Genomic DNA, 27721 nt, shown 5'->3' on the forward strand with positions numbered 1-27721 from the left:
GGGGGGGGGGGGGGGAAGGCCAGGGGCTTCCCAGCCATCCAGAAATCCTTCCCCTCCAACCTGCCTGCCCTGGCTCAGCCCTCCTCCCCTTTCTCCTTGTACACATACTGCCCAGAACAATGCTGAGAAACACCACAGAGACCAAAATAACCTCCTCCCTGCTGGAAAGGGAAAGAGACAAATCTTAAACCTCATCCACTCCCCCAGGCCTCTCTGGGGGCCTTGCTGGCCTCGCTACCCCATTCCTGCTGGTATCCTGAGAATGGGTGCCCAGGAATGGCTTCCCTCCTTGGACAGACCCTTCCCTGTCTAGTTTGGAGAATTCTAGGAAGGAGGGCATGTGAGGTTGCCCCTCAGGGGGGCTACACTTCAGCCCTCCCTCTTCTCCCTACAGCCCTGCCCTCAGCACAGAGACTGCAGGGGTGAGGGGCCTGGAGAAGCCCAGGATGGGGCTCCGGAAGGAAAAAAGTGGGACCAAGAGGTAAAGGGGCGAGGGGGTGAAGGGTAGGCCCTGGGAGTATTTAGACTCACTGTGATATTATCTTGTCCCTTGAGCCACAAAAAGCTTTTCACTGGCTTCCTGTAAGGGCCCCGAGTCTGGTACCTGTGGGATTTAGCACGACTGGCTGCACAGAGCAAATTCGAGAATTTTGCATTCCCCTACTCCTTCCACTGCGGACACCACTCCAGCTGCCTGGTGCTGCCTACTTGTCTTGTGGATAAAATATCTGTTCCAGCCACTCTCATAAGTCAGCGCATTAAGCCCTCGCAGCTATGCGGGAGGTAGTACTCCTATGCCCATTTTATGGATGAAGAAACCAAGACTCATCTGTTCAAGGAGGGGAAAGCCTGGAGGGTCATGTCTTGGCAGAGCAGGAGTGGCCCCCGGTCTGGGGAGGGTCATCTAGTCAGGGGGTCCTGGACATACTTGGAAAGCCAGAGAGTTTTTGGCTCAATGTAAATCCTGGGAATCTTTTTTCACCTGTTCTGCCTACACTTTCTCACATTGTCTTTTTCCCATTACAGACCTCTGATGTCCCCCTTCTCCTGCCACAAAACTCTCTTCCTCTCAGTCCTGGAATCTGCCCTAGATGGGGTAGTCAGGACTCACAAGGTTTCTAGGTAGAAAGGCCCAGCACCCGTGGTCTCCATCTTGGCCATGTCTCTCCCCTTGGAATGAACTTACCAGCTGTTGGAGCAGGAGAGGACGAAAGATGTCAATTGCCTGAGTTGACCGATGGGTAAACAGAAGCCAAGGGAGGAAACGTGATTTGCCCGGACCACCCATCCAGTGAGTGGCAGAGTAAGGCCTAGAAGTCAGCCTCCAGCTCTTCTGACTCTTAATCAAGTGCTCTTTTCATGGCACCAAATGGCTCTGCTGCCCAGGAGCACTGTGTTTACCATGGACACCCCCACTCCCTCCTGCCCAAACGACTCTGAGGAGATAGTGTGTTTTTTTCCAGAACAGCTCTCTGGGATGGACCCTGACTGGGCCAGCTCTGTTCTCAAACAGGCCAGTGTAATCCCCCAGGAGGCCCGGCCCTGGGAACAGGCAGAGGTTGAGGGAGGAAGGGAGGGAGAGAGAGAGGAAAGAAGGGAAGAGGGTTTCGGTTCATTTCACCCAGAACTGAAGAAAAACATGATCTACAGGTATTGCGCAAACGTATCCACTCCATGTCAGCCACCCACAGTGAGAAGAACTGGGGGAGAGCTCAGGTGCCCTCCAGAGCTGAAGATGCTGGAAGGTTAGATAGGGTGATGCATCACTTCCCTCCCCCCCACCCCCAGCCCCAGCTAGACCTGCCTGGGTCTTCCTGGGGTTTTTCTATCAGCTACATGGTGAAAATCAGGGGGCTGAGTGAAAATCAAAAGAAAGCCTTGATCCCAAAAGAACTTGGGCCAAGGCAAGGGTTCAAGGCAGGGGGACAGACGCACTGGTTGGCGTGTTCACGTGCCGTGGGGACAAAGCAGAATGTTGGGATGCCATTGGGAGTGTGGAGGAAGTCTGCAGGGGAAGTGGAGGGAAAGGAGGGGGAAAGGAGAGTGGGCACATCCTAGCTTCTCCAGCTGGGCTCCAGGGAAGGACTGCAATTTGCTGTCTGAGGCACAGATTCCTTGCTCCCCCCAAAGGCAGAAATGGAAGTGGTCTTTCCCCAAGCCGGCTTTCTTCCTCCTCCCCCAGAAGATTCAACCTGCCCTTACCCCCTCCTTCCAGCGGCTCAGCTTCCCACCCCAGCCCATCCCCACTGGGGCTTCAGCACAGACCCCCTCCCCAGAAGCTGTATGCTTACCCTCCTCTGGGCAGAACCTTTTTCTAGCTATCTGGAGATCCAACAAGGGGGCAGTGCCCGCAGGAGCCGGGGTGTGGCCCGGTGGGCCTGATCTTTGCCTGACAGCCTGACTCTCTTTGCCCTCCCAGGCCCACTTCTAACATCCACGAACAAGGCTTTCTCAGATCAGGGTCTCTGCAAGGCACGGGGTTCTGGGTGAGAGTCTGCCCCCAGGAGGTCCTGGGTGGATACCAGTGGGCCGCCTAAACTGTAACTGCAGCAGGAGGCAGCCGCGAGGGATCAGGATGGGACACAGCGTGGAGAGCACTGTGTCAGGAGTCAAGAGTCTGGTTTCTGACTCTGGGCCCCTTAGGATTTGCCATGTGATCTTGCGGAAGTCCCCTCCTTCCCCAGGTCTGCTTCTTCATCTATAACCTGAGGGGGTTGCACTGGATACCTTTTGGCTTAGGTGCTGTGCTATGAAGAGGGAGGGGGAGGAAAGGAAAGGGGCACAAGAGGGGGTGACAGTGGCCGAGATCATCTTAGGAAGGTAGATCACTTCTCTGAGTCCCAGTGCCCTCATTTGTAAAATGGACATTGCTAATAGACGAGCAAGCAGTTCTGAAAGATAGAGAAGAAATGAATATAATGACTCAGGATAGAGCCTGCAAAGTAATGTGCTCTGGAAAGATGTTAGTTCCTGGGAATATGCAGGGGCTGGTTTCATGGGAGAGCAGGGTTTCAGCAGTGAGAGGTGGCAGCGTGTGCTGGGGCTTCTAGCTGACTGTTGGGGGCGGGGGTTCGGGTGGGGGGCACCCTGGAGCCCTGCAGGTGAGAGGCCATGCTACGCCGGGTGCAGGGGTGGCCCGAAGCCAGACCGGGGCTCCCCGGCATCACGCACTGAGAAGGGAGCCAGTGAACACAGGGAGGCTGCCCGTCTGTCCACTCCCGACGCGGGATTCACACACCAGACCCTGCGAAAAGCTCACATTTTCCCAGCTTTTCTCACCCAGAATCACTTCCTTTGTTTAGAGGAGGGGGTGGGGGAGGAGACGGAGGGCGAGGAGGGAGGGGCCCGCGGGTGCCGCCGCCGCCCCCGCCCCCTCCCGGTGTGCGGAGCCGGGTTGTCACTCAGCTCCCGCGCCGGGGGCGACGGAGGCGCCGGCGCCCGCGTCGAGTCCCAGCCAGCGACCGTCCCCCTGGACCCGACAGGCTGGCCCTGGCTCATCCAGGCATCCCCGGAGCGGGCTGCTGCCGAAGGCGTCGAGCTGGGAGGGTGCTGGGACACAACCGTTCAGGTGGCTAGGAGCTCTGCCAGCTCTGGTGACCTTGGGTAAGTCTGTGCCTTGGTTCGCCCCCGGGGCTCCCCAGTGGGTATGCAGGAGAGGGCTGAGAGGGGAGGCCAGAATGCCCCTTGGGGCAGGAGCGGGCGAGAGTCCCTGGCCTGGGAGGGTCCCTGGAGCGGGACCAGGGAGCTGTGAGAGGCGGGCGCCAGCAGTGCCCGGGGTGGGTGGCGCCGGGCACGTGTGCGCTCCGGCCGGGCAAAGCGGAGCCGGCGCCCCGATCTGCGGCTGGGCTCCGTCCCCCAGCCCCACGCCTGCCAGCCCAGTCCCAGGTGCGACACCGGGGCGCTACCTCTTTAAAAGCGCCCGGGGCCGAGCCTCCGCCGCACCATGTGATTGCTTGAAAGGCCGGGCTGGGAGAGCTGCGGCGGGAGCCGGAGGACGATGAGCCGCCGCGCGGTGCCTGGAGCCCAGCCCTGCCCGGCGCGGCCCCGCAGCTCTGCGCGCCGCCAGGTGCCCAGAACTTTGGGCACCGCCTCCGGGACCCCCTGGTGGCCAGCGGGCAGGATGGTGAGCTCCCTGCAGCCTCTTCTGTGGGATGGGTGGGCAGAGCCAGGCACAGGGACCCCTGTGGGGTGTGTGCGTGCCCAGGGAGCTGCCTCACACCTGATAAAAAAGCCAGTGGAGGAGTGAGCACTGCTATTTTAAGTTGTTGAATGGAACCTCTAGGGATGATAAGGGGAGGGGACAAAGATTAGGCAGAGAAAGGGCCAGGGTTCCCCGCCAGCCTGGGCAGGCACCAGGTGTGCCAAGTGGGGTACTGCTCCAAAAGGCAGCGGGAGTGGCCGAGCTACCTGGGCTCCCCCTGCCCCTCCCAGGCAGGCTTCCCCACCCCAGGCTTCCGTGACCACAGGTACCTGCCTCCTGACCCTTGGTGCCCGTCCGCTGATGTGCCTGGCCCGTGCCTGCCATGCCGCCCTCCATCTCGGCCTTCCAGGCCGCCTACATTGGCATCGAGGTGCTCATCGCCCTGGTCTCTGTGCCCGGGAATGTGCTGGTGATCTGGGCGGTGAAGGTGAACCAGGCGCTGCGGGATGCCACCTTCTGCTTCATCGTCTCGCTGGCGGTGGCTGATGTGGCGGTGGGCGCTCTGGTCATCCCACTAGCCATCCTCATCAACATTGGGCCACGGACCTACTTCCACACCTGCCTCATGGTCGCCTGCCCTGTCCTCATCCTCACGCAGAGCTCCATCCTGGCCCTGCTGGCAATCGCCGTGGACCGCTACCTCCGCGTCAAGATCCCCCTCCGGTGAGTCCAGAACCGCTGAAGGTACCCGCTGCGCCCCACCCTGCGCCCCATGCTGGGTGGCTCCAGGGCCATCTAGAGAGGACAAAAGGTAGAGCAGAAGACCCCACGGAAGCCAGATAGTCCCTGGGCCATTGTGTGCCAGCCCTCACTCTGCCTTCCTGTCCCCTCTACAGTGCCAGGCTGAGCCGCAGTGGAAGCAGTGGGGGGCTAGGTAGCTGGAGGAATGGGAACCTGGCAGTGCCCAGGACCCCAGAGCCGAAGCTGCTGCTGTTCCCCTGACGTGCCCGGGGAAGCCGAGGCTGCCTGTTCAGCCTGGGGTGGGAGTGGGGGGGTTGGAGGGGGGCCACCAACACGGTCACAGTAAGTGATGGGTGGGAATAAACTGAACTCCACCCAACTGGGGATGGGGAAGGGGCCAAGCAGATGGCTAGAGTGGGGTGTCCGGAGGGTGGCCTACCAGGGGCAGGAGATCTGCTTCTCCAGCCAGCCCCGGGCAGGCTTCCCGAACACACTCTTCAGCTCTCCTGTTTTCTGGCATCGGCGGCAGCCAGCTCCACCCTCCAGCCCTGTCCGGTTGAACCCAAGCGCCTGATTACCTCTGCCCAACTTCCACTTACGGGATCTCTGTTGCAGGCAGGAGCGGGGAGAGATGCAGGTGCCCGCCCTTACGGTCCCTGTTCTGTTGCTAAGCTGTGTGTGGCTTTGTCAGGCACCGCAGGGGAGCTAATGCTGGGCCCAGGCAGCGCCAGGGTGGGTGGCCTGACAGTGGCAGTCTTCAGGCGGGTGTCCGGTCCACGCTGGGGCCTGCCAGGCCATAATCTCGTCACCAGGCACTGCCTGGGCCACCAAGTGCCAGTGAATGCCCGGGCGCGCTGCCAGTCCGTGCTGGTCCTGCTGGGACACTTGTGAGGCGTGCTGGCCCCTTCTTTGAGTCTGGTTACCACCAGTAGATTCCCTTCCTACCGGGAGATCTGGCCATCTCTGGCACCTGCCTTTCCCAGAGTAGCTTCCATATCTGGGACACGGGGCCTCTGGCCTCACTTGGCAGCTTGCCCGGGCAGGCCCAGGCGCCCACATCTCTCCCGTGTGTGTTACATTTGTGCACGTTTACCTTCTCGAAGCTTTTCTTCATGCACCACTGTTCTCCTGTCCTCTCTGTGATCCTCTAAGGGCGGTGGAGTAGGAACTGGTAAAGGAGAAACTTCGGAAAGACCGACAGGGTCTCCCGAAGCTGGTTGGGAGCGCAGCCTGGATTTCCCACCTTCCTTCCTGACTCCCCCTGTCCCGGCACCGACATGCCAGTCTCCGACATGCCCTGTGTACCTCCCTCATGACCTCGTTTCCCAGGGGAGGTGGGTGAAGACTGCTGCTCAGGGGACAGGGGGAGGCAGAGAAGGGGGCCCTGAAGTCCCCTGCAGGCCCCGCTGTGGAGGGGCCCCCTGCTGCCATTGGTCCCAGGTCGTGGCTGGGCCGTGCAGAGGAAGCGGGTCTCGGCCCATTAGAGCGGCCTGGGCGTCTGAGCCGGACCATTATAACAAGGTGTTGCCACCTTAGGAAACTCACTCAGATATGCAGACGCAGGAGGGCCGCTCGAGAAACAGTCTGCTGAGCGGGTGCCAAGGTGAACCGAAGGCCCGATCCCGATGTGACAGAGGTCGCAGGCCTGCAGAATGTGCCCTACTCGCCCTGTGGGGGATGGGGGTGGCTGTGCCAGCAGGACGGCACGCTCGGTCTTCCAGGGGGTGGCTGTGGTTGCTTCTTGCTCCGGCCTCCGGGAGCTGGGGGTCTTGGGGAGCTGTCTTGAGGGCCGAAGCAGGGGGCTGCCTAGAGGCGGAGAATACAGGCCTGGGTTCGAATCTTAGCTATAAGTTCCTAGCTGTGTGACCTTGGGAAAGCCCCTTCTTCACCTTGTGAAGCTTCAATTTCCTCATGTATAAAAGGGGACATTAATAATAGTGCCTTCTTCCAGTGCCTGGGGGGCTCAGTTGTTGAAGCATCTGCCTTCGTCTCAGGTCATGATTCTGGGGTCCTGGGATCGAGTCCCGCATCAGGCTCCCTGCTCGGCGGGAAGCCTCTTTCTCCCTCTCTCCCGCTTGTGCTTGCTCATTAATAAATAAAATCTTTAAAAAATGAATAAGTATCATTTAAAAAAATAACAGTACCTTCTTCCTAAAATGATTGGAAGAATATAATAAACTATCTAGAAAACACTTAGTACCATCTAATGCGCTTAGTATCACCTGCAAGCCGTAAGTGGTATGTTTATGTGTGTAGCCCTATCGACATTGTTAACACATGCCTCAAAGCGGATGTGAATAAGCAAGCCCCGTGCCCCACCCCCTGCACACTCGTGCTCTTGTCCAGTAGCACATACGCTCCCCCATATATGCGTGCATGCGCGCACACACACACCGCATTTCCAGGCAGGTTTCAAAATAGTGTTAAGTTCTATTTGTACATGTTTCTTCCTCCTTGGTGGATTGTCAGTGTGTTCGGGGCAGTGAGCAGCAACTGCCTGTTGTCCCTTTCTGCAAGTTCTCCAGAATGCCTGGCTCCGTGTTTGGCACAAGGCAGACACTTAGTAAATGTCAGTTGAATTGGATGAGTTTTCAGAACCTACAGGGTTGAGCCTCCGTCAGGCCTTCCAGATGTCTAACCTCTAGCCTTCTTGCTGGGAACTAGACCTCCCCTCCATTCTCCTTCAGGGATCTGACCACAGCTGCCCAACAGTTCAGGCCGGTCCTTTGGAACCACACCCCGGCAGTGCCTGGGAGTGTCCTGTCCTGTGGACAGGAGTCTTCTCAGGGGACAAAGACGGCTGGGGTCTAGGTCCTAAAGCCAGGATCCTTGAGGCTGGGCTGACTGGCTGGGCCACTCCAGGCCCTGGCCCCCGGGTCCCCCTGCAGGAGGAACAGCATGGTCCTCCCTGCGCAGTCAGAGTCAGCAGGCTGCTGGGCCCGGGAGAGCATCTCTCAGCCAGAGGTTCTCCACCCCCCCCCACCCCCCGCCCCCCGCACTTGGCTTGCTGCCCTGACAAGCCAGGCAGAGGCAGAGGCTGTGGACACTGGGGAGGACTATTGACAGAGCGCTGGTGGGGCATCTGTGGGGCGGCCCGGTGATAGCAGTTAGCTTGGGCCCCTCACCAAGCAAAGCATGGTTTGGTCAGCCAACCACAAATTTTATTTCATTCCATTTGGCAAAAAGCCAAAGGAGAAAAAAGCTTCACATCACATAGTATGATCCAGTTACAAAAAAGAAAGAAAGAAAGAAAGAAAGAAAGAAAGAAAGAGAGCTTGAATTATTGATTTGTCAATAACCTGTGGTCATTTACATGTGTTTTGTATTTTATTTGCATAGCACCACGCTGGCCTGCTAATCCAGACCCTATTCCCCTGAGCTCCTACTTCTAGGGAATCTCCAGCATTCTTCCACCGCCCCTCCCCTGAGTTTCTTTGGTGGCACTCTGTGGCCTTCTCCAGGGGGCTGGTTAGGGGGTGGGGTGCCCTGAGCAAGGGCTGCCTGTGGCCAGAGAGGTTGGGGTGGCGTGAAGGGGTGGTGGGCGTCTGGGAGTCAGAAAACCTTGAGTCTGAGCCTTGCTCCGTTACCACCTAACTGTGCGTCCTTGGCGAAACTATTCAACCTCTCTGAGCCCCAACCCCCACCTCATCTGTTTGGTGAAGGGACTAGGTCTGAGGCCTCTGAGCTTCCTTTCAGCACTGTGTGGTTCTTCCTTATCATGACTCCTGCCGATGTGGTGTTGAGACCCTGGGACGGTTGTGTTGGGTTGTGTTTTCTAGCTTCTGGTGGTTCTGAGCCAGGCACAGTGTCACGTGTTGTTTCTGTTTACATGCTTCATTGCGTTTAGGGTTCCTAGCCTCTCACTAGTAGACCGCATTGCTATCCCCATTCTATTGACGCGTCTGTAGAAAGACTGAAGTCTGAGGGCCAGGGCGGTTCAGTGATTTGCCCAGACAAACACTTTGTCAGGAGCAGAGACAGGATTTGAATCCGGGCCTGTCTAGCAGATGTCTGTAACCAGGGAGAACATATGTATCTTGAATCAGCCCCACGAAGCTGTGGGATTTATGGAGTTTCCTCAAGGCTGTCAGTGGGGTGATTTTTCTCCTCTGATCTTTGCCAATGGCTTCTGCGCTCTGCACGGCCGTGCTGGGCGCCTCCCTCTCAGACCTCCTCACCTTCACTCCAGTGGGCAGGGGAGCCGCTGGCAGGCCGGCTTCTGTCCACAGCTGGAGGCCGGCCCAACTGGGCTGCTGACCCGGGGGAGCCCAGCAGAAAGCGTTGGAGGCCAGCGTGCCGGGGCAACGGAGAAATCTGGTAGATTAGGACATGTTTGCTGTTAGAAATCAAGTGAGCCTTTCCCACCCGGTGAGCCTGGGTCTTTTTTGATACCCCAAGTGTCTCCTGTGCTTGTACCCCGGCAGGCGACCGGCTGTGGCCTCAGGGTCCCAGAACAATTGTTCTCTATGGTGCCGTCTGTTTCAGGGGTGGTAGGCTGTCTCCAGCTCCCCTACTGGGGGTGGGGGGGTGAGTCACAGGCCTCGAGTGGCTGGGGGGAGAGGAGCCCTGCAGCTTGACTTCCTCACACTTGCAGAAGGGGAAACAGCAGGGACCCAGGGCTTCAGCTCAAGGTCACTCCGTCTCTAGCCCTTTCCTCCTCCCAATTCTGATTCTCCATCCCCAGCCTCTGATGGAGAAGGCTCGGGCAGGAGGAGCCCTTGACAATGGCCCCTCCTGAAGGAACAGAACAGAGCAGGCAGCCTCCCCAGGATAAGTCAGCAAATCAGTGGTGGGCTTTGAGGGAGAAAGTGAAGAGAGGCTGTCCCCTTGAGATGAAAAGGGAAATGTCTTTGAATGAGGGCTGACCTTCGGGTGCTAAAGAGCCTGCCGAGTGCAGGGGGGACGTAGATTTAGTGGAGACAAATCTGGATGAGTTTCAAGGACGAAAGAAAGCTTCCCCCAGCTGGCATCGGAACTCCTTCCAGGAGGCCTCCCAGGGCTTTAGGAACCGTTGCCCAGGTGTTAGTGCAGCTTGGAAGCAGGGGAATGGCCACGATGCCGTCTAGAGAACCCCTCCACCAAGGCTCAAGGGGTGGAACCTTAGAGGCCGTGCCCTGACATTTGATATTCATTTCTGAGCACGAAAGCAATCCACGCGCATGGTGAAAATGTTGAGAAATATGGGGAAGAATACAGATGATAAAGTCACCAGTAATTCCACCACCTACAGATAACTAGTGTTAACATTTTGGTGTTCCAGAAAATTTTTCCACATGTATCTATATATAGCTGTATCTCTATATATCTGTGTCTTTCTCTATAGAGAGAAATATAATTTTTACATGGTAGAGAGCATGTGTGGCTCTATATCCCACTTTATTTACTTACTGTGTTATAAGTATTTCCCTATGTCAATAAGAATGATTTTGTAAGAATTTTATGAGGGTAAAATATTGGATTGTCTTTTGTTCATCCTTTAGGTCTCAGCTAACACAGCCCCTCCTCTGGGAGGACATCTCTGACCCCCTCTCCACCTGGACCGGGCCAGGCTCCTCTGTTAGGGACTCAGGCTGTATCCACTTCTTCCCAGTTCCTTATGGTCCAGGTGGTTTTTCTGAGCCGGCTACACAGCAAGAGAGCCAGGACCCCATCTGTGTTCGTATCCTCTGTGCCCGGCCCAGAGTAGGCATGCTGGACACATTTTTTGAATAAATGAATTTCATGTCTTACTTCTTCATTCTTACATTTTTAGCTGTTTGGATTGTGACTGATTTTGTGTAATTACGATCAACACTACAATGGTACCCACAATTCACCTTGTTTGTGCGGTCAGGGCCAAGCCCAGAGCCCTGGGTGTGCCTTCCGGTACAGAGCACAGCTTCCAACTACCAGGATTTTTAAATGAGGTTAAATATTTCTCCTCTCTCTTTACTCCACTTCTCCCCACTCCTCCTGCCCAAGTTCATGGACACTGCCGACCCCCAGAGGTGCGTCTGGTACCCCTCTGCCCATTTGCCCTTCTGGGCTAGACAGGGCGGGACTGGCTGGCCCGGCCTCCTTCTCATTACCTAGTCTCTATTCCCTGAGGCCTGGCCATCCTGTTTCTTTGCGTCTTGGTGAGGAGAGCAGCTCCCCGGGGAGAGGCTTGGAGCGTGGCTCTTCCTAGTTGTCCGCATTTGGCAGGGTGGGCACAGAGCAGAGAGGAAGGAGGACGGATGGCTCCTTGGGCTGTGTGAATGACCTCTTCAGCCTCAGCCTCTTTAACTCAAGCCCAGAGGAGCCTGCCAGCTGCTGTAGGGCAAAGAAGAGGCTGGTGGGTCATGGTGGGATGGGAGAGGAAGAGGGGGCAGGTGGGTGGGTGGGCCTTGGCATTCCTGCCCCCTTGGAAATACTGGCTTGGGGGTGGGCAGGGAGGTGGAGGCAGTGGCAAGGGCCTTCCCTGACCCTGAAGAAGAGGAGATGAGGAAACTTCTCCTACATTGCTCCTCACCCTGGGAGTTTTATCCCTGGCAGGAGTGGAAGTATAAGGTCAAGGAGATGGTGGCTTCCACACAGCTATGTCATAAACTGACTTGGAGCCCCTGTCATGTCCCAGGCACTGTGCAGGCCTTGCACCTGCAGATACAAAGATGAGCGGGCTGGTCTGGTCCTTCCATCTGGAGGCTCTCAGCCACTTGAAATTGTGGATTCCTGCAGACCAAGGTGGTCGAGGACAAACTCCCAACCTGCCTGGAGTGGGAGTGGGGGTGTCAGGAGACTGGTACCTGACACCTTGCAGTGCCTGGGGGGCGCAGCTGGACTTCACTCCACCCACACCCTCTGCAGCCTCGGTCACGCGGGAGAGGCCCTTCGGGACTGTCTTCCTGCCGCCTGCCTCCAGAACTTCTCTGTCCTGGGAGAGTGGGGCAACTGGTTACCCTTTCTTGTTCTCATACAGAGCCCTGATATAGATAGATCTATTCATTCATTCATTCATTCATTCATTCAGCAAACATTTACCTTATGCCTCCTCTGTGCCAGGCATTGTTACAGATACTCAGATACTCAGGATACGTTTGTTAACAAAACAAAGATTCCCCCTAGAGTCTGCATTCTAGTGGGATGGAGGACAGATGCTAAGTATTAACCACAATACCTGATATGCAGAGTGTTAGAAGGTAGACCCGAGCCGATGGGAAAAGGAAAAGAGCAGGCTAAATGGGATTGGGGTTGCCAGGGTGGGGGTGGGGAGAAAGGGTTGCAGTTTTTGTTTTGTTTTGTTTTAAGATTTTATTTATTTATTTGAGAGAGAGAGAGGGAGAGCGAGTGACCACGGACAGGGTGTGGGGAGGGGGGGGAGGAGAGGGAGAAGGAGCGGGGGTGGGGGGCAGGGAGAGGGAGAAGCAGGCTCCCCACTGAGCAGGGAGCCTGACACAGTTTCCATCCCAGGACCCTGAGATATGACCTGAGACCCAGAGATCATGACCTGAGCCGAAGGCAGACGCTTAGCCTTAGCCGACTGAGCCCCCCAGGCGCCCCGTAAAGGGTTGCAGTTTTAAATGGGGTGGCCACGGAGGCTCCCTTGAGAAGGTGCCGTTTGAGCAAAACCTTAGAGGGGAGGGACAAAGCTGCGCAGATATTAGGAGAACATTTCACGCAGAGGAAATGCTTAGAGCGAAGGTCCTAGGCAAGGAAGAGACCTGAAGGGTTTGGGGGACTGGCAAGGAGGTCTGTGCCGCTGGGGTGGAGTGATAAAGGGGGAGAGGGGCCGAAGACAGGACTGGAAAGGTCATGACCTACTGACTCGGAGGCTGCTGGAAGGACTTTGGCTTTTATTCTGAGGGAAATGGGAGCCATTGCAGGGTTTAGAGCAAAGAAGCCACATGATTTGACTTAGGTTTTAAAGACTCACTCTGCTGCTGTATTGCGAAGGCCCCGGAGGGGGAAGCAGGGGTCTGGGTAGTTCTGCAGTAGAGGTGGCCTGAGACAGAACGGCGCTGCGCTGGTGGTGAGAGGTGGTGAGTTCTGGATGCGCTTTTTCAAAGTTCACTTTTTATTGAGGTGACATGTGTATATAGTGAAATGCTTCGTCTTAAGCATGTAGCTTAATGAAGTTTTGCATGTAGCTGTCTGTATCTATGTGACCACCACCCCATCAGTATTTGCAGCCTCTCAGCACTCCAGATGGTTCCCTTTTGTCCCTCCTATACCCTCTGAAAGGTCGCCACCATTCTGACCTTCATCCCCATAGACTGATTTTGCCTGTTCCTGAATTTCTATAAAGGGAATCCAGTAGTATGTCTCTTTTGTGTCTGGCTTCTGAAGCTTCAAATGATGTCTGGGATTCATCCCTGTTCTTGAGTGAGACAGTAGGAGTTTTGTTGGTTGGATGGCTTGTGGGGTTTTTTTCTCATTGCTAGAATTCCATTGTATGAATGTACGATGATTTGTTAAAATTCTGGATGTATTTTGAAGAGCCAAGGAATTTGCTTATGGATTGGGTGCGGGATGTGAGAGAAGGAAGAGGCGAGCAGGACCAGACTTTCAGTCCTCAGCAGCTGGCAGGGTGGAGTTGGCATTATAAGGCGGGAAAAGGCTCCCGGGCGGTCCGGGTTTTGTGTGCAACGGAGTTCAGATTTGGACACATTGAGTTTGGGGTATCTGTCAAGTAGCTCTGGAATGTTGAGTGGGCGGGTGGATGGCTGTGCAAGGATGGAGTGCAGGAGAGAGATGTGGGCTGGGGATATAAACACGAGAGCCATTGCATGCCAATGGTGTATACATCCCCAAGCAGCCCTGATGAGATCCTCAGAACGAAAGTACAGACAGAGAAGAGACGAAGCATGAGGCCCGAGCACTGAGAGGTCAGAGGGAAGAGAAGACGTGGATGTAGGAGGAAAACCCAGAGCCCGGAGTGAGTGTGGCGCCCGGAATGAGTGTGGCGCCCGGGTGGCGGAGCTGGGAAAGTATGTCAAGGAGAAGAGAGGGATTGGCTGTTGCGGGTGGCTGGCCATGGATCCAGTGAGACGAGGACTGAGAATTACCACTGGGTTTAGCAAAAGCAGTGTCAGTGGAGTGGTGGGAGCAGAAAGCTTGGCTAGAGAAAGCTCCAGAGAGAAGAGGAAGGAATTGAAGGCAGTTGACGTAGATTACTCTTTTGAAGAATTTTGTTACGAAGGGAACAAAGCAATGGGGCAGAAGCCATCAGGAGACGTGGGAACAAGGCATTTTGTTTTGTGTTGTTTTCTGAGATTGGAGGGACGTTAAGACGTTTGGGTACCGATGACTAACCATCCAGCAGAGACTGCAAAGCTGACGTTGGAGCCAAGGAGAGAATTTCGGGGGTGGCGGCTTTGGTTCGGCAGGGTCAGCACCCACGCAGAGGGGCTGGCTTAGAGGCGCATGGAGGTCGTCTATCAGGCAGGAAGTCGGAGTGTGTGGGTACAGATGCTGGGAGGTGAAGTTCTCTTCTGAGTGTTTCAGCTTTCTCTGGGAAGTGGGAAGCAAGGTCATCGTCTGGGAGGGAGGATGCGGGAGGAGGCGGTCGGGAGAGTAGCAAGTGTGAAATAATTCTCTGGAAGTGGGGGAGGGACTAGACTCGGGAAGAGGAGTATAACTGGGGGTAGCATGAAGGGCCCACCTGAAGTTCACGGTGCTGAATCTAAAGGGAGATCCCAGCAACGGGGTTGTGTGCTTATCGCCAGCCGTGTTCAGCGGCATTGGTGCAGGCATGGGAGAAGGGGGAGAGTTCATTCCTGCATTCACCCAGAAGGGCCAGATTCTGGGCCAGGCGCTAGGTGTCTCATCACGGTCATGGAGTGGGCCCTGGTCCCTGGGGCTTAGGAACTGGTGGAGGGAGAGGGCCAGTCCACAGATAAGCGAGCAGGTGGTTACAATCATAACTGGAGGAGAATTCAAGGAAGGAAGCCGTCCTGCTCCTCTCTGCGGCTGGCTCTGGCTTCTCCAAACCCTGAGTCAGTGTCCAAGGAGACCTACAGGTGCCCAAGGACTTGGGTAGGGTCTTGTAGGCCTTATGGTTCACGGTTAAGGGTTTGAATTTTATTCTAAGTGCGCTATGAAGCCTCCGAGTGCTTTAAGCAGGGAATGACATAATCTAAATTACATTTTGAAAAGGTCAGGATTTGTCAATGAAATATTAGCAAATCAAATCTAGTGATAGATAGAAAGGTTAATACATCACAACCAAATAGGGTTTACTGCGTGCATTTAAGGCTGGTTTAACATTGAAAAAACTCAATCAGTGTATTCAGCACATTAACATAAAAAGGTCACCCTGCCTGTTGTGTGGAGGATGGGTTGAACGGGGCAAGAGAAGACTGTAGGAGGTCATGGCTACCAGTGGGGGTGGGGGCGGGCAGGGAGCCCAGGAGGCAGCGGAGATGGAGGGAACTGCAAAGAATTAGGGTGTGTTAGATTAGAGCCAACTGGCAATGGGCTGGGTGTGCAAAGAGGGAGAAGGGGTCAAGTGTCACTGCCACGTTCATGGTTGAAGCCATTGGGTAGATGGTGGTGCCGATTCTGGAGAGAGTGTGGGGAGGGAAGAAACTGGAGGGAGATTCGGACCCAAGTGGAGGCGATATGCTAGTGGGTTCTCTGGTGGTCTTCTCTCTCTTGCTCGTACACTCCAGCTTCTATCCCTTCATGGGGTCCGGCAGGTGGGCCCTTTCTTCCCCCACACAGCCTTGAGGAAGGGGCCACTCAAATATCCAGCAAGCTTCCTGGGTGCCTCCTGTCACTCCATCTACTGTCCTCCCACTTCTTAGGAAGCCGTTGGCTTTCTTAGGCTGGAACCACAGTCAATAAGGACGTGTGGCTTTGGGCTCCCTAAAGCTTCCAGAAGGAGATAGCAGAGTTGGGGCTTCTTCCTTCCTGCCAGGCTCCATTCAGAATGAGACACAGTGGCTTCTGGGATAGCTAAGGCCCCCGAGTCTCTGTCCATCCTCAGTGTCCCTCGGGTGACACTGTCCCCAGACTCTCTGTGTGCCTCAGAGCCCCTGTTCCTACCCGCATTGCTGCCACTCACCAGGCCTGGCACTGTGGGTTGTGCCAATCCCCTGTGCGGTGGCTGTCCCTCCCCCACCCTACAACAGGGTCCCCCCAGAACCATGGTGGGGCCCTGAGCAGTGCAGTTTCCGCTAAAGCAGTGGAGAGACGGTCAGTCACAAAGCAGCGAGCCAGTATCCGCTCTGGCCCCGCCCTGATGGGCAGAGCAGGTGGGGCAGGGGAGCCCCATCCAGGTCTCTGGTGCCCGGGGCTGCTCGGAGAAGCCCTGTCTCTTCTGCCATGAAGAAGCAGTCTCCTTTTGCCTCGTGCAGCAGAGAACGCCTTGCAGGACAGTTGGCAGGGTTGGCATGGGCACCGAAGGCCGGACCTCGCGGCAGGCAGCATGCAGCCTGATCTCAGAAGCCACTGGTTTCTGATTCCCCCTCTCCACCCTGAGGAGGGGCCCAGACTACAGCATGGCAAGAGCTGCTTCTCAGTGCTTTTGTTTGCCTATCCCAACAGAACCAGGAGCTCTGATGCACACCCACCCAGCTGGAATGCGAACTCACCAGGCAATGGTTCTCTTGCGGGCACAAGAGGGGAAGGTCTGTTTGCAAAAAAGTCCCCCTACCCCAGATATTTTTAATGATCCCCTTTCCAGGGAGGCATCTCTCTTGCCCTGCTTTACGGAGATACATCAGCGGAATGAAGGGTAAGAGCGGTCTCCCCAGGCCGACGGTTCCGGCACTTAGAGCTCTGCCACTTTGGAGCGCTTACTTAACCTTTCTGAGCTTCCGCTTCCTCTTCTGCCAAAGAGGCTTCTTAGTACTTCCTTCCAAGGGTTGTCAGGAGGCCTAGAGATGAGCTGTGTTAAGGGACTGGCACGTGTAGGTACTCAGTGAGTGGGGGCTCTTGTCCAGTAATCCTAACTCCTTTTTCGTTTACTGCTCCGTGTTACGTGACCGCTGGGGTCCCACGGGGCTTCGGTCCGTGGCAAATGGGTTGTGTGCCTTGTGAGAGCAGGGTGTGGTTCTCTCCATCTGTCTGGCTCGTTGTATCCCAGTACCTAACACGGGCCCGGCGGTCGCCTGCTAGGTGGCCAAGTCAGTGTCTGTCCGGGGAAGGAATGAGAACATGCTCGCGTGGAGGAAGGAGGCCTCATGGGGGCAGATGGAGGGGCCGGCTTGGGAAGAAGTCAGTCTGATCTTGCGTATTCCCACAGAGGCAGGTACCGGAGCGTGAAGGGTTATTTCATTAAAACATTCCCAAGAGATCGGAGGGCGGGGGGCCAGGGTGCAGAGGCGTAAAAGGTCTCACCAGAGCTTCCCCGGCAAGTTGCAGGGAGAGTCCTGGTCTCTGGACCCCAGCTTGTGTCCCTCTGGTCCCCATGCCCCTGTTCCTATGAAGGCAGGGTGTGAGCAGCCCCTCCCGAGCCCTCCTTGTCCTCCCGAGGAGCTGGCATCTGAGGGAGCTGAAGCAAGAGATCCCCTGGGGGCCGGCGGCGCCGTAACTGCTCTCTGGAGGGGAAACATTCAGTGTGTTTGTGGACTCACAGTGCTCAGCGGACACCTCCAAGGTGGCTTGTGTTCTGCAGAGTAAACACAGCTCCCACCCCCCGTGTCCTGGGCTCCGAGGGCTGCCTTGATGACAAGGGCTGGGGAGAGACACAAACACCGTTCAGAGTGGCTGTGTCAGGCCCCAGGGGCTGACGGTCTGGGACTGAGCAGCGAGACAGCAAGGGGTGTGAAGGCGCGACACCTCTGCCACCACCACCTGTAATGGCCACTGTGGCTTCGGGCTCTCAGTGGGGTGTGTGTGCATTCATGCGTGCATACCTGGATGTGTGCTTGTGTGGGAGTGTGTGTGTGTGTGTGTGTGTGTGTGTGTGTGTGTGTGGAGGGGTTCTAGCTTTTTATTTTTATCTTTACAAATAAAAAATAATACCCTGGGCTTCCAGACCTTTCATTTGACCCTGCTTGCTCCCCCCGACCCCCATCCCAGCTCTCACTCTCTGAGGCCCAGACAAGAGTCCCAGCCCGGCTAGTCTCTTTCCTGTTTGTGGCCCGCCCCCAACCTCCAGTTCTCAAGCCCCACCCCCCACCATTAATCCTCGACATAAGAACACAGTTTATGGGTTTAAGTCAACAAGTGTTTTCTGACAACACAGGTCCTGTCCTCAAGGGCACAGACACACAGTCTGGTAGTGAGACACAGTTTACCAGCTGCCACGCAGCAAGAGGCCTGAGCAGGCCTGCCCTGCACCCAGGCACTCAAAGCCAAGGTCACTCCCCCAGCCAGGATACTCAGCCCCATACCTCCTTGTTCCTGTGCTCAAAACTCACTTTCCCTGCCTCCGGGCCAGTCATTTCTTACCCTGTGTGTCCTTGGTCTGGAGAAGAAGATAAAAGAAGGGGATTTAGCATGTAAGACCACATCTTAACCACAAACACACACACACACACACACACACACACACACACACACACACATCCAAGAAAGCTATTTTTTTCTCTTCTCTTGTCTAATTCCTACTAATTCTTTAATACTCAGCTCAGATAAGACCTCCTCCAGGAAGCCTTCCTTGATCTGCCTTCATGTTCCCATATTCTCTTCTTCAAGGGCTTTAAACACAGCCCTTGTCAAATTGCATGGAGGTAATCTCCCTCATTTGCCTGTGCACAGTTTGTGTGTGTGTGTGTTTTGGGGGCCGGGTCCAAGGCTATTCATCTGTCTCCATAGTGCCCAGCGTGCTTTCCGCCCAGTTTTGATACCCGATGGCTGGCCCAATGAATTAATGAATGAATGGCAATAGTAACAAGTGATCCTTGAGCACCTAATATGTGGTAGGCCCTGTGCTAAATATTTTATATGGACTCTATTTATTTATTTAGAGTGCAAGCGGGAGGGGGGTGCAGAGGGAGAGGGAGTGGACTCTCTTACTTAAATCCATGCACAATTTTAGGGGCTCTAACAGTGTTTGACATTGGTGGTATAATATAGCCCTAATGTCCACAGTTTCTGAGAAGCTGAGGCCCAGTGAGGTTGAACAGCGTGCTATCGGGCACATAGCTGCTAAGTGTAGCAAGAGTTGCTGAATGAACATCTGAATGGATGAATGAAAAGATCTGTATTTGAGCCTTGACTCCAACACTTATTCTGGGTGATTTGGGGTAAATCACTTCCCTCTTTGGATCTCAGTTTTCCCATCTATAAAATGGGCCTAATTCCAATCCTTACCGCAAAGAGTTATCTGTGAGGCAGTGTTCTTGGAATTCGAGGGGAGAATGGCTTCATTATTCGGGGATACGGTGGCATGGGATATATGTCGGGGGAGGAAGGAGTTACCATGATCCCCACCCCCAGCCCAAGTCTGCTCTCTGGCCTGTAGTTCCAAGTGCTGCCCAAGGCTGGCCTGATAGCCTGGCACGGAGGTAGCAGAAGGAGCTGATGTTTTCTGCAAGGCTGCAGGTGCGCGAGGGGAGCAGAAACCCAGGAGCCAGACGGAGCTGCCACGAGGAGGTGGGGAGGGTCAGGAAGTGGGTGCTGCCGCACGCCTGGCACAGGAGCCAAGTTTGCCTTTGGAGCTGTTTAAAGAGAAAGCGTCTTCCCTCTCGGGTGTCAAACCATGCTGCCTGCCACCTGCTGCTCCCGGCTCCAGCGTGCTCCCCGGGCAGGGGCGTGCGGGCAGAGCAGAGGCTACACCGCCAAGCTCCCTGTGGCCACACCAGGCAGGGAGGCGTGCCTTGAGGTTGGCGGGGAAGGAACCAGCAACGACTTGAATGTGCAGGCTGGTGCCGGGCTTTCACCCCACGGGAGAGGGTGTCTCCTCCCGCTGCTGGAGTCACTTGGGCGAGGAAGGGCCTTCTCCCGCCCCGCTCCCCGCTCTTCCTGTCGGAACGTGGCCCGCACCTGAGCTCAGTCCGCAGGCAAGACTTGAAGAAGAAAAATGTTCCAGTGAAACACCTGTGAGGAGAATCAAGGACAGGGAGGCTTCTCCCAAACCAGGGGAGGCTGGGGGAGACGTGATTTCCCCATCCGGCCAGTGCAGAGGGAGACTGGGGGCTGGGAACCAGGAGGCCAGATCTCAGGGCCTGGTCTGCCACCGGAACAAGCCGCCTCCCCTCACCCCACAGGACCTGCATCTCCAGTGGCAGAGAGGACTCACGGCCCCCACCTGCTTCCCTGCCAGGCTGGCCACCCTGGTCTCCCAGTCTGGCTGCTGCTGCTTGTGTATTCTGACCTTAGCCAAACTCTCTCAGCCTCAATTGCTTTGAACCAAAACGGAAGTAATAGTACCTCCCGCATGAGCTTGTCCATTGTTAGACATGAAAAGGAACACGTAAACCCAACATCTCCCTGCAGGATCATGGGGCTTGTTCTTCCCCTTTCCTGCTGTTAGGTGGGAGGGAGGACGATGGATGGATGATGGGGTTTGTGTGTGCGTGTGTGTGTGTCTTCCGTCTCTGGTGCGGTGGGGGTGGACAGCTGACACCTTTACGTGCATGCCAAGGCCTGACGTTTGCGAGCTGGGTCTTGGGGAAGTGGCCGCGTGGCAGGGCTGGGAGGCGCACGAAGCCCTACACGCAGGTAAAGGTGTATCCCATCCCTGTTCTGGGTCCAGTGCCTTGGGCACCTCCCTTCCTGCTCCAGGCTCCTCCCCAAGCCCAGGGCGAGACGGTCCCCAAGAAGGGGACGTGCAGGCTGGTGGGGGCGAGGGGGTAGTGCCTGCCTTTCGAGCATCTCCTCAGGGGCCGGAGCCCCGCTGGGAGCCTTCTGTGGCTGCGTATTTAATTTTCTGTAGTTTGCAAGGCTGAGATCAGCATCATTTTACACATAAAGAAATAGGGGACCAGGGAGGTAAATCACTTGAAAATGGTTACCCAGCTCATAAATAGCCAAACTTAGAATGGAACTTGGTGCCCGCCAGATAGCAAAGCGGATGCCATTGGTGAGATAGCCCAGTCCCGCTGCCACCGTCCTCGGGGATTTCCAGGCTGGGCACCACAGCCCGACCGTCCTCAGGGAGCTTCTAGGCCGAGATGCACACACAACACAAGCTTCTGCAGAGCACGATAGGTCAGCACAGGCTGAGCTAAGATGGCTGCGGCTTCCGGGGCAGAGACTGCCAGTGGGCACGGGCCTGGCCTGCCGCCTGGTTTCCTCTAGGCCCTGCCTGCTTTCTCGCAAGCCCCAGGGCTTTCGTGGGCTCGTTTGCACAACTGCTTCAATCACAAGGGCAGGGAAGCTAAATCCGGAGGTGTCGCCAGCATCACGGCAGCAGAAATGATCCCACGGAGGTGAGAGGGGTGGAGATGGGGTAGAGAGGCAGCCCTGGGCTGGGTCCTGGGCTGGGCCCTGGGAGGGGCTCAGAAGGACCTTCTCTGCCATCCGCAGCTAGAGTGCATCCTGTGAAGGGCACTGGGCCAGGGTCAGAGGAGCCTGAGTTCAGTGTCAGCTCAGACACTAAGCAGCCAAGTGGTGGCCTTGGGCACTCACTGAACCTTCCTGGGCCTCAGTTTTCCAATCTGCAAAATGGCAACAATCCGCTCTTTGTGTACCCGGCAAGCTGATGTTTGCAACAAGTCAGATCACTGGCTGGGAAGCACTTTGCGAGCGGTGCTGGGCTGTGTCTTTATCAGGTTGCCAAGATGGGGAGCTTCTCTCCCCTCCTTTTTCTCCAGTGCTGGCCCCTGGCCTTTGCTTTCTCTGCGTGGTGAAGGTAGCCATTCATGAAGAGAAACAGGTCACACAAGTGGATTTCGATGGACCTGGCGGGGATCTGTGTTCCTCTTTCCTCTAGGATCAAAGACAATGCCTTTCCTTTTTCTGGGCTCCTCACTCGGCCTCCTCCCCAAACAAGGGCGAGGACGGTTACTTCTGTGCCAGATATCGTATTGAGTGCCATTGGATCCTGCCCGTCATGCATATTCTAGTCTGCGAAGCTCAGACAATATGGGACACTGAGGACTGAAAGACGCTGGTCCCTGTCCTCTCTTCCCTCCCAGCCTCCTGAAACACAAAACACTACCTTTGGAGGCAGCCCACCTGAGTTGCCATTCCAGTGCCAGCCGCCGGCTCTGGGACCTTGGGCAGATCACTCCGTCTCCTGGGATGACCGAGGAGAGACGGAAGGAGAGACTGTGGGCAGAACTCCGTGCCAGATGGCCACAGGGAGCACAGTGGGGGCTGGGCTGGGCAGATCTCACCTCCATTTTACAGATGCGGAAATTTGCATTCTGCGGGGGTCATGCAATTTGCTAATGCAGCAGGTTTGAATCTGGTTCGAAGCCAGGCCCTCTAATGCCCCGTCAAGTGTCTGCTAGTGCTGTGTCGCCTGGAGCTTCTGGCTCCCTGGCCAACTGGTGTGGTAAGGGCAGAGACGTGAGGACCAGCGTGGAGGGCGGGGAAGGGAGAGGTGTGGGTGGTCAGGCCTCTGCAAGATTTCGATGTTGGGGGCCCTGAAGGAGGACCTTCCAAATGGCCCAGATGGTCGGCACTGGTATCAGGGAAACCACTTCGGGAGCCCCAGCCCCACCTCCCTCACCCCGGGGCTGCGGTGCGTGTCCGGCCTGATTCTTGCCTGGCCGAGTCCCCAGGGCCCAGTACCGCCAGCTCTCTGTGTTTTCTTTTTCCAGCTCTGAGCACGGCACTTTGAAGTTTTCGTGAATGGTAGATGGAAAAAGAAGGCTTTGATTTAATAAGCTTCCCCCTCCCCCCCACACATCATGATGTGAGATTCCCCCGTCCAGGGTCGTGGCGCACGTGAGTGATTTATAGGGCTTTGCAGAAGTGGGAGTGACGGAAAATGAGTGTATCGATCGGCCCTCCGAGAGGCTGCCTCGCCAGACCCCTGCACTGGGACGCGGCCAGCAGTTCAGGCTGCTCTGATCTCCCGGTGCAGACGGCAGGGGTGCAGGCCAGCTCCCTGCAGAGCGAGAGAACAGGCTGTTCCCCACCTCCACCCAGGGCTGGCAGCGAGGAGAAGGGCTGCTCTTGCAGCAGGAGGAAGTGTGGTTAGACTCTTGCTGGAACTACCTCATTAAGTGGCTTAAACGTGCCAGGGCCGGGTGACGGAGGCAGGACCTGAGGACCCTGTAGACCCTGTGGAAGGCGGCTGCTCTGTGTGCACCCGGTGCTGGAGCCTCCGGCAGACCTCTGACCCTCCCTCCGCCTTGAGCCACATTTAAAGTGATTATTGATAGGATCAGATTAGTATCTACCATGTTTGTAACTGTTCTCTAGTCATTGGGTTTGTTCCTTATTCCTTCCTCCTGCCCTATCTTTTTCTGCCTTCTCTGGTTTTCACTGAGCGTCTTATATGAATCTATTTTCCTTCCGCAAGTATTATTGGGGGGCTACTGTGTGCCAAGTACGTGGCAGCTGCTAGGAATATAACATTGAACCACACCTGTGTCCTGCTCTCGGGGTACTTGCAGTCTTACGCTGGAGAGGAAAACAAAGAGTTCAGCTTATTGTCCCACGTGGGAAGGAGGAGGGCATCAGCCTCCAACCGGGACCCAGGAGATCCAACATCCTATCTCCTGCCCCCTGCTGTCCTGGGAAGGGGAATCTAGGCCCTCCTTGCATCCCCCCCCAGGGTGAGCCTTCCACTGCATCAGGCCCTCACTGTCTCCCAGCTCCTTTCTGTGTCTAGGGCAGAATAAAGGGGGCAACCAGAGCCAATACAGGGGGGCTGGAGGGGCACAGGACCAGGGCTCCCATGTGCTGCTGTCTGGGTGGCTGCTGACCCTGAAGGACTGAGCCTGGGCTGGGCTGGGGCTGGCCTGGGACTTGGCCATGTGGGGCTGGGTGAATATGCATGCATGCAGTGAGACTAGAGGCAAATAAAACAGCAGGAGACACCGGGGAGCAACTGCTGGAAAGTGCCTGAATTCTTCCCGCTGTTATTGTTAGTGGGTTTGGGCTCCAAACTCCACTGACCTGGGTGCCGGTGGGGAGAAAGACCAGGACCTGGGAGAATATGCAGCTGCTTCCAGGTCCGAAGAGCTGAGTACCGCCTTGGGTTGTGAGGCAGCAGAAGGGACTGAAGTTAGACCCAGGAAGGACTTTCTGATAGACAAGTAGACGCTCTGGAGTGGAGGCCTGATGGTGGGAGTGGACTCTTTGGGAAGATTTCCAAGGTGGAGAACTCCCCCCGTCCTCTCTGTCCTCCTACATCCTGCCATCTGTCACATCTTTTCTAGAGGAGAGAGTATAACTTTAGGAAGCCCCAAAGGCCCAGGCAGCAGAAACAGAGAAAGAACCCACGCCCTGTGAGAACAGTTGCCTCCCCAGGGTGAGCAGCCCTGTCTCCTAGGCCGGGGAGAGTCCGGAAGGGGCACTGCCTGTGACTCCAGGCTCGGCACCTGTGCAGAAGGCTCGGCTCCTGGGTCCCAGCCAGGCTACTGCCTTTGGGCTGCTCTGGAGTCTGCATGGGGTCTCCCTGCTGGGGGTGACATTATCGTCCCTTGATGGAAATAGGCTTTCACGCAGATGCTGAGTACCGTGGTTTCGGACAGGCCAGGGGCCCAGAAGGGGGGAAGGAGAAAGGGCATGGGCTCCCCGAGTCAGGCCTGCCCCTGTCTTCAGCCTCCACACCGGCCACTTCCCCTAAGAGAGCTTTGCTGGGCCCAGCCAGGGAGTGCGCCTTCTCCAGGGCCCTGTGTGGGGTGTAGCGCTGGGCTGAGCGAGCTCCCACACCCCACCCCTTCCCCACCTCGGATGGATCAGGAACACAGGCTAATTCTGTACCAAGGTTGGGTTGGGTGGGAGGGCTGGCTGTAAAATAGAAACTAAAGCCGTGTGACCAGTCTTCCAAAGTGAAACAAGTCACTTTTTTTTTTTTTATCTGTGCCCTGCAACCTGTGTTGTATCTCTTTTGGAGCTGACTGTATTTTCCAGCGGAATCAGGGATGTCCTCCGTGTGGCGAGGTGATAAGGCTGGGCGCCAGCTGCTGTTATGTACCCAGGGCCCGGGCGAGTTAGCGCACCAGCCCCACGGTCACAGTGAGCCTGCCAAGCACGTCTTTGCAAGCCCTTGTGCTGAGGACAGAACTGAGGCTCGAGGGGTGGTGACTTGCTCAAGGCCACGAGCTGTTAACCGGCAGAGCTACAGTCTGAAGGCCGATGGGATCCACAGCACACTTCAGCCAGCAGCCAGTCCCTTACTCACGCATTCCACCACCATCTACTTCTTTCTCTTTCCATCCTAGATTCCTGCCCATCTTCCTCGTTCTGGGGCGCGGAGCTGGAGCGTGAAACCTTAGGGGAGGGGCTCCCTTCTGGGGACTTGTGGGTGCCTCACAACCACAGCCCCTGGGCCCCTCGTCCCCAAACTCGGAGAGGAGTTTTGTCCTCAGCACCCTCCCCTTCTGTGAGTGCCACGCTCAGCTCATCCCTAGAGGATGGTCATTCCAGAAGAGGGAAACACGACCTGCAGAGCTTGGGACACATCTGGTTTAGTCCCACATCATCTTGATGAGGACACGGATGCCCCAAAGGGGAGGGTCTCCCCCAGACCAGTACCTGGGTCTCCTGACCCACACCGCCTTGGAGGAGAGCCCTGTCCCTCTTTGAGGGGTCCTGATGTTCCTGCGGTGCAGGTAGGCACCCCTCAACGGGCAGCACGGGCCCCTCTGTGCTCTGGGCCCCGGGAGGTGTGCATTCCCGGGACCCTCCTGCCCTCGCCCTGCCGACGGGCCAGCCAGACTGGAGGATCCTTGGCCGCCTCTTGTCAGAGGCCACTGTCTGCAGAGACCACGATCCAATCGGCTCCCTTTCCCCAGAGGCAGGTCTTTCCACCTCGCTGGAAAAGGAATTTGGCCCCTTTCCCGCCGTGGTCATCATGGTGAGGCCTCACTGGGCCAGCCACTCACAGGTCATTAAATCTGCACGCAGACAGGACGGGTTTTTCCGTCCCACCCACCCGATGACTCAGAAAGTCACCCACGGCAGGTGGGCCCATTTGGCCTTGGTCTTTTTGCCATCCTGGCCTTACCTGAGAGCCAGAGAGAATCAAGTCTCAGGGCAGGAAATGGCCAGGAAGGCTGAGGGCTGGGCCCACTTTCCCCAGTTTCCCGATCAGGTCCTCCTCCTTAAGGACCACCCGGTCACTGGGCTGTGGGGCTCCACCTGGCCTTGGGAGTCAGAGAGCTGCTTCCCATTGTGTGTGTGTGTGGGGGGGCTGCCTCTCAAAATCCCCGAGGGCATTGTTTCAGATGCCGTCCCTGGGTCTCCGTCATCTCTATGGGGACCTGCTTCACCCTGGACGGTGTGGGGGACAGGACTGGGGATGGCAGGCAGATATAGTTGGAAACTGTGCCTCCCCCAAATCTGAGAACCCGCTCCCCACACACCACCCCCAGGAGCCTCCTTTGGAGCTCTGAGCCAATCCAAAGCCCTCCTCGTAAGGATGAGAGAACACAGCCAGAGAGCAGAGAGCTCTGTCGCAAGGCGTTGCCGGGCATTGTGCAGCCTGTGAGTGCGGGGGTCGCGCCGGGACCTTCGTCCCTGTGTACTTCAGCCCAGGCTGCTCTCTCCCCGGACTGGCGGCTCCCTTTGGGCAGGCGCTGTACCCCTCTGGTGGACAGAACGTTCCCGAGGACAGGAGCTAGGTTTTTTCTGCTCCCTGCCAGATGCAAGGAAGAGGCTCTGCGTCTGAAGCAGGGAGAGGGTAGGGGCGGTTGTTGGTCCCGGAGTCACATACGGGCCCTCAGTTATCTTCCCACCAGGCTGTGGAGCTCTCTGTCCCCAGCCAGTGAGCAGGAGCTGTTTCCAAGGCCCATTTACACTAATAACGGAATCAATTTATCCAGCTCTTCTCTTTCAAGGAGCTCCGAGCGTCTGCCCCTCCTCTCCGTAGCCTTCAGGCTGGCCCTGGAGGTGTCAGACGGATTTCCCTTTTGGAGATGGGTGACACTGATATTGGAGATGGTAGCTGATGCCACAGGGTCTGAGGGGAGTAAGACTCGAGGCAGGATGATTAGGACCCAGACATCAGCCCCCCCCACCCCTGATCCAGACTCCCCCGGGCAACGTTACTATTAAATCTGTGGCCCCTGGAGTGTGCCCAGCGCCTTTGATTGTATCTGGTTTCCTGTTCTCCTTGGGGAGGAAGAATTTCTCTGCAGGAAGTAGTTTAATAGTCTGAAAGCCTTACTTCCCTGGTCTGGAGACCCAGGCCAAGCTCCTTGATAAAAAGGGAGGCAGGAGGGAGGGCACCAAGCTCTGCAGCATTGCTCCTTCTCAGACACGGAGGATGAAGGAAGGAGAGGCAGAGGATTTGGTTCCTGATTCTCCGAACTGCAGGGGTGCAGAAACATGCTGTCCCTCCCCGCTCCAGCTCTCGGCGGTGCTCTGGCCACGTGACTGGGGAACAGGGCCAGCCAGGCCTAATGACCCTGTCCTGGCCTCGGCAGTTGACAGGACACTTCATCACCCCTGTCGTCCAACAGAGTCACGTTTAGCCTTTTCCAAACCAACCATGCGGCTTCTCTCTCACTCCCTCCCGAGTTCACACAGATTTGTTAAGAGTCTGGTCAGTTCTCTGCTGTCCCTGACAGGGAGTTCTTCATGATGACTACGTCGGTTCTTCCCCGCTCTGGCTTCGCTCCTGAGCCGCTGGGGTCTAACTTGGAACTCAGGGATCACTCAGGTGCTTACAGCAGAGGGATTGGTTATGCAGGTGATGAAGCATCTGAGAAGTCAAGGGGCCAGTGAGGAAACCCAGGGATTAGCAACGAGGGAAAGTTAGCCCTGGGAAGAGCTGGAACCGAGGTGGGCCTGCTGGCTGGGAGGTAAAGCCAGGAAGGACATCTAACAGCTGCCCGAAGCACAGAGACGGGGGGGGGGGGGGGG

The 27721-nt window shown here is 56.4% G+C and overlaps 1 protein-coding gene and 1 pseudogene across 1 annotated transcript in view; one reads left to right on the plus strand and one right to left on the minus strand.

Moving 5' to 3' along the window:
- Positions 1–4525, minus strand: part of LOC121103654 — an 18193-nt pseudogene extending 13668 nt beyond the window's left edge.
- The window catches only part of ADORA1 (adenosine A1 receptor), a 35849-nt gene continuing 11997 nt past the window's right edge, over positions 3870–27721 (plus strand). Inside the window, exons 1-2 of the mRNA XM_040636483.1 lie at positions 3870–4123; positions 4467–4864. Coding sequence (XP_040492417.1) covers positions 4524–4864 — 341 coding nt within the window. The 5' untranslated portion in view covers positions 3870–4123; positions 4467–4523. The remainder of the gene's footprint in view (positions 4124–4466; positions 4865–27721) is intronic.

Source organism: Ursus maritimus, unplaced genomic scaffold (assembly GCF_017311325.1).
Source record: "Ursus maritimus isolate PB19 unplaced genomic scaffold, ASM1731132v1 scaffold_2, whole genome shotgun sequence".
NCBI classification, from domain to species: Eukaryota; Metazoa; Chordata; class Mammalia; order Carnivora; family Ursidae; genus Ursus; species Ursus maritimus.